Below are 6,000 nucleotides of genomic sequence, written 5' to 3' on the forward strand. Positions count from 1 at the left end.
TGAAAAATAAAACTTCCATCTTATTTAGCTTTAAATAAAATTTTCATCTTATTTAACTTAAAAATATTATTTAGCTTAAAAATAAAACTTCCATCTTATTTAGCATAAAAATAAAACTTCCATCTTATTTAACTTAAAAATAAAACTTCCAATTTTAAGCTTATGAAAGTAAAATAAATTTTATTATTAAAATTATCTATATTTTAAAGCTATCTACATTTTAATTGATATATAAAATATAATTTTAAGTGTGTAATAAATTATTTAGTTAAAATAGTAATTTAGTAGTGAAGTGAGTATTTTAAGAGAAATCAAAGTATAAATAAACATAAGAATTAGACAAATAAATTCAACTTATAATATATTTATAAATAGAAATTGTATTTATAAAGTAATTTTTAATAGAAAACTATATTATCATAAAAACAATGATTAATTAAGGTTGAATATTGTTATAAATATTGTTACAAATTGTGCTAATTCATATGAATATAAAAAGAGGGTATAAAAGGGAGTTTAAGAGAGAGAGTTTTATTATTTTACATATTTTATGAATAACTTCTCTCATTATTAATTATTAATTTTAAAATAAGTTATTCCATTTTTTGCGACTAAATAAGAAATTAAAAAAATACTTAAATTATCCTAAAATTAACTCTTTTTATCTATCATACCGGCCGATCTCTCAATATGAACTAGCGGTGGAAAAGATAAAATAGCAATTAATGGCGCCTAGTATTTTAAAAGGAAAATTTCAACGGTCAATACATAGGAAAACGAAGGGAAGTTTCTGCGATAGTATTACTTTTCAACGGAGTTAGCTTCCTCAATATAAGGCAAAGTCGTATGTACTAGCTAGTGTTTAGGAATACATATATGTTTAAACCAGAGATAAATTTTGAAGTTCCCCTGATTCCCGTTGTTGGGGATGGGTTCTGCTTTCCTTACCTTGTGAACTTAACTGTGAAGAAGAAAATCCTGGGACTCTCACAACTAAACATCGATGTCTTGGATGATATTGGGACTTCTCTTCTCCAAGGTGAAGGAAAAGTTTGGCATCTTAGGAAGAAGAAGAGAATCATTGCTGATCCTGCTGGTTTACCCCTACTTACTCTGCACGAAAAGGTATCAAACATATTCTCTCTTTTTAATTTGAGTTGATATGGGAGGGCTGGTCCGGTCGAGCTATGCTTCACCAGCACAAGTATCCAATAACTCTGCTCACCAATTTAAGATTTACATAAATGAGAAGAAATCACCTGCAATAGCATTTTTATTCAGTTGAAATTTGAATTCCAGTTCCTATGATTTTCACTCTTTTTATTGACTATTAGGCCACACCTTGAGTGTCGGTTGTATTCTTCTGTGTAAAATGATTGAGTATCATCAAAACTAACTCAAAGAATGCATATGATGAACTTAAGAGTGAAGTGGTTTGTGACTGCAGACACTTTCATGGCATAATACCTGGAAAGTTTATCGTTCAGACAGAAATGATGTGCTCTACACAGTTAAAAGATCAAGCACATTTCAAATGAAAATGCAACTTGATGTGTTCTTGGCTAGCAATATCAATGGAGACATCTGTGATTTCCATGTAAAGGGATCTTTCACCAATCAATCTTTCAAAGTTTATAAAGGGGACACTTTGATTGCTGAGGTACTTAACTAATTATATTAACTTCAAATCCCTGTTTCAGAGTCTTCCAAAGTGTATAGAAATAACAATAAAACTCTTGTTTTTGCTTCAATTATGCAGGTGAAAGAAAGATTCAAACTTGGAAGCTTCTTCAAAGGAAGAGAAAATTTTGAAGTAAGAGTTTATCCTGGTGTGGATTATGCGTTTATTGTCTCAATATTGATCGTATATAATGAAATATACGGGGAATCATAGATACACATTATGTAAATTGGCAGGTTTCTTGGCCTCCTTTCTCTTTTATGTACAAGTGTGTCAAAACTCACATCCTATACTTATAAAGGGAGTATTTTAGCCTTTTATGATGTCAATAAATAAATAGATCCTTTTTTTTATTCTACTTAATTTGGTTGAACAAGATGAGTGCATCCAGTTGTGAGATCTTCTTTCTTCCTTATCATAAGTTAGGCAGTTATTTATCATTTTCAAGCTCACGTCATATTAGGAGAAACATGATTAGGAATGAAGATATTTGAAACAAGGTAGAAGTGATATCGATAGAGAATAAGATGGAGGAAATGAGACTTAGATGATTCGAGCGTGTGCAAAAGAGATGCACGGATGCTCCAGCATAGAGGTGTAAGAAGTTGACTATGGATGGTTTCAAGAGAGGTAGGTGTAGGTCAAAGAAGTAATGAAAAAAAAGTGATTAGACATAACACGACACTTCAGTTTATCGAGGACATGACCTTAAATATGATATTTATGAAGGACATATATTAAGGTAGGAGTGAGTTAAGATAGTTGAGCGTTGTCTGGCTTATTCTTCTTTACTATTAGCCGTACTATTACTTGTATTACTGTTGTAGTTTCATGTCCTTTGGTAATTATTTATGGATTTTTTACACTTCGATTTTCGTTGTATTTTCTTATGATATGTTAAGGATGATTTGTCAAGTTGTCTATAGTATTTTGTCATAATTGTCTTCATTTCCGATATTTCTTTCTTTATACTACTTTTTCTTGAGCTAAGAATCTATAGGAAACAACCTCTTCACCTCTAAGGTAATGGTAAAATTTGCATACACTTTACTCTTTCCAAACCCTACTTCGTAGGATTAACAATATATATGTTGTTGTTGGAAGTTCCCTGTACCCGCACATAGCGGGAGCTTTAGTACACTGGGCTGTCCTTTTATGTTGTTGTTGGAAGTTCTCACTCTCGTTGCTTCAAGAAGTATTGTAAATTTTCTGGTCCAATTGATTTAGGAATATGGCTAAATTTTGTATTCACAACGATATTATTGGAACTAGCAAATATTGCATAGCAACACACAAATACAAATTGAAAATTCAAAAGGTCTAATCGAGATGCATGATAGAAATTTATGAACTTTTTCCAAACATATTGTAGATGTTGGCAGCAATAGTTATAACACTCGTCACAACAGCTAGAACAATCATGACTAGTGCGATGATCTTGTCTTTTCTTGAAGATAAACCATGGACATCTCTGCCAAACAGTAAATAAAATGTTCAGCATAAAAACAGAAGAAATAAAATCATTCAGAATAATTAGTGAAAAGGTTGAGGGGAAGAAAGAAGACAGAGACCTTATAGCAATTGCACCTGGAAATATGAAGGCAAGACAAACATTAGAAGTTGATCCCATGAACTGGTAAATGTACCATACGGATGGTATAGAAATGGCTACTATATATGAGAAGGCTAACAAGAACAGTGTAAGAAACATGAATCTTTTGGTGTCAGTTGCTAGTAATTCCTTCTTAGGGAATATGAGTTCATCAATGTTGGCTCTCAGGGAGAAATTTAATAGAGGAAATACCAGCGTTAGATGAAGTGCATAGCTCAGACGAACGACATCATTTAGAATGGGGCTGATTGCCACATCACCAGAGGATGACGTATCAAAATTTACAAGTATATCTGCATTGATTGAATCTCCAAATAGAAGGTAACCAAAAATGCCAATTGAGAAATAGATGACTGAACAAACTACTAGTGAAATTTTGACAACACTAGTCATTGCTCCAGGTATCCCCAGTTCAATTTCAATAGGATGGACTGCATTCAATTTTTTTGTGTCAGTAAATTTAACATCAAGCCTACAAAATGATCAAGTATCTAATGGATGTAGCTTTTACCATTGAAGTGAAATGCAAAAGCTGTTACGATGACTGGGATGGCGGTGAAGAGATTAAAGAAGGAAGCACTACTATTCAAATCCGGTAGCATTCTTGGCCTTACTATTTGCCCTTTTGCGATTGCAATGATTGCCATTACAGAACATATACCAACAAATACAACTGCTAGGATAATTGCTATTGCTGAACTGAGCCATAATGATTCTGCAATCACAAGCCATATAAACATGAACTATTAGGGCATGTTTGGTTGGGAAATAAGTTATCCCGGATTGTTATTCCACCCTCAACGTGGAATAAAAATAACACTATAATCCTGGAATAACTAATTTCGGGATTGGTTATCCCGCAATTTTATCCAACCAAACATGGAATAAGCTCATCCGAAAATTAATCTTGGGAATAGTTACTCCTTATCTTTCGTACCAAACGAACTCCTTAATGAACATTTTAACTTGTTTAAATACAAATGAAGTAACCTCAAGAAACAGAGGACAGAATGAACTGACCTACACGCCGGTATAGGACCAGAGGAAGCACAACAAGCAAGACAGTGAGCAGGATCGATAGATAACGAGAATTCCACCAATGAATCCCAAACCATTCTTGAAGGATACCGAGGTGTTCTCCTTTTCCAGAAAAGACGTCTCCTGATCATAGAAATTAAACAAACAAAAAAAGAAATATTAGGACTAGTAGAATCGGTCAGTATTCAGCTTTCAAGCATATCTTCTGTCGTCATTCATAAGATAATTATCAGATCAGAAGTCGGGAAATAATGTTTTCCAATAAAATATAGTTACTACAAACAAGATTTAGTTGAATCGAGTTTGCATCAAATTACAATTGCTACTTCTACTTCATTTCCTTCTTTTCAGCTCGATTAGACTTAATTTGTTTCTTTTTTTTTAATCAAAAGGAAAACTTTAACTTTTGGATCATGCAAGAGGCATTAAAGAATGAAACATACCAATAATAATGAGGTACATGATCAAGCAACCAAGAGTGGTGATCATTACCCAAATTTGTACTGCCAAAGAACCTGTCTTTCCAAAGTTCTCTTTCATCAATCCCGCGTACGTTGTCGATTGGCCTGCATAAGTGGCCCTCAACATGAAATTTACCGTTATGTCCACTAATAAAGCTACAAGAACAATTAACACAAATGCGGGAATAACACCTAGGACCTTCAGAGTTGCTGGGATTGACATGATTCCCGCACCAATTATAGTGGTTGACACGTTGAAGACCGCCCTCCATATTACCCACCGGCTCTCCCTAGTCCAAAAGTTCTGATGTGAAAGGAGCGGAACCTCGGTGCTGGTACCAGTCCTGGATGTATCCATCCCCGGAGGTTAACTGAATATGCAATCGTGAAAACTCACGATTTCAGTACCGGACTTATTATGATTTGCTCTTAAAACAAAAATAATAATGGAATTGACTAATAATTAAGCTAGTCTACAGCCAGAGATCAGGCAGGCGGCAAAAGTACAGTTGAGAGGTATTCAAATGTTACAAGTAAACAAACAAGGGACAAATGGCTTCACTTAATACTACTAACTTATACTATCATGAGATTGAATGCAATTTGATGGTCTGGACGTCTCCAAGTTTATGGCAGCCTTTTGAAATTGGTTTAGGCCAATAATCAACAAACAACATGATTTATATGATGTGACGTCGGTCATATCACTTATTCAATCCATTTGATTCATGATACGATAACAACTTAATTTTACATGTTTCGCTTTTGCACTTCTTTTGGAATCAAAAGACATCTCTGGAGCTAGCTATTGTGTAGAATATCAATGATTTATGTAAAATTCATTTCATTGCACTTCTTTTGGAATCAAAAGACATCTCTGGAGCTAGCTATTGTGTAGAATATCAATGGTTTATGTAAAATTCATTTCATTGCACTTCTTTTGGAATCAAAAGACATCTCTGGAGCTAGCTATTGTGTAGAATATCAATGATTTATGTAAAATTCATTTCATTGGGACAGGTCATAAGCAATTTTCTTCCCGAATTATGCAATACTACCTTGGTGTCCTATTTTTGACTTGACGGAGGAGCCCAATTTAGTTTCCGTACGTATCAGCTAAGCCTAAATATTATTTTATTTAAGCTACTTTGTGAAGTGCTACTTTTTTTGTGTGTAACGTATTACTTGCAAAACTGTTTTTGTCGAAC

General features: G+C 33.6%; 2 protein-coding genes across 5 annotated transcripts; one reads left to right on the forward strand and one right to left on the reverse strand.

Annotated features, from left to right (window-relative positions):
- The first annotated feature begins 820 nt into the window (after window positions 1-820).
- LOC129901293 (protein LURP-one-related 14) lies at window positions 821-2,039 on the forward strand. Its single transcript, XM_055976433.1, has 3 exons — window positions 821-1,125; window positions 1,448-1,660; window positions 1,760-2,039. The coding sequence occupies exons 1-3, from the start codon at window positions 877-879 to the stop codon at window positions 1,892-1,894; spliced, it is 597 nt and encodes a 198-aa protein (XP_055832408.1). The 5' UTR covers window positions 821-876; the 3' UTR covers window positions 1,895-2,039.
- Window positions 911-5,312, reverse strand: LOC129901292 (amino acid transporter AVT6C-like). Of its 4 annotated transcripts, none has more exons than XM_055976431.1 (5): window positions 4,985-5,312; window positions 4,824-4,897; window positions 4,314-4,454; window positions 3,805-4,008; window positions 911-3,724 (listed from the first exon to the last, which is right to left on the reverse strand). In XM_055976431.1, exons 1-5 carry the CDS (start codon window positions 5,062-5,064, stop codon window positions 2,856-2,858), a joined length of 1,368 nt encoding a protein of 455 aa, XP_055832406.1. In that variant the 5' UTR covers window positions 5,065-5,312; the 3' UTR covers window positions 911-2,855. The 4 variants fall into 4 exon arrangements, with proteins under 4 accessions (XP_055832406.1, XP_055832405.1, XP_055832403.1 ...); XM_055976430.1 differs by having other exon boundaries at window positions 4,775-4,897; XM_055976432.1 differs by having other exon boundaries at window positions 2,904-3,152; window positions 3,253-3,724; window positions 4,775-5,312.
- Window positions 5,313-6,000: the final 688 nt, after the last annotated feature.

Source organism: Solanum dulcamara, chromosome 8 (genome assembly GCF_947179165.1).
Source record: "Solanum dulcamara chromosome 8, daSolDulc1.2, whole genome shotgun sequence".
In the NCBI taxonomy this organism is placed as follows: Eukaryota; Viridiplantae; Streptophyta; class Magnoliopsida; order Solanales; family Solanaceae; genus Solanum; species Solanum dulcamara.

Excerpts from the sequence above, each read along its gene's own strand:
- LOC129901293 (XM_055976433.1), top strand. The coding sequence starts at position 877 with ATGTTTAAACCAGAGATAAATTTTGAAGTTCCCCTGATTCCCGTTGTT. Across the intron at positions 1,126-1,447 it reads TACTTACTCTGCACGAAAAG|ACACTTTCATGGCATAATAC; the intron begins GTATCAAACATA and ends TTGTGACTGCAG. Across the intron at positions 1,661-1,759 it reads GGGACACTTTGATTGCTGAG|GTGAAAGAAAGATTCAAACT; the intron begins GTACTTAACTAA and ends TCAATTATGCAG.
- LOC129901292 (XM_055976428.1), bottom strand. The coding sequence starts at position 5,150 with ATGGATACATCCAGGACTGGTACCAGCACCGAGGTTCCGCTCCTTTCA. Across the intron at positions 4,009-4,313 it reads GGTCCTATACCGGCGTGTAG|AATCATTATGGCTCAGTTCA; the intron begins GTCAGTTCATTC and ends TTGTGATTGCAG. Across the intron at positions 3,725-3,804 it reads TTTTGCATTTCACTTCAATG|TCCATCCTATTGAAATTGAA; the intron begins GTAAAAGCTACA and ends AATTGAATGCAG.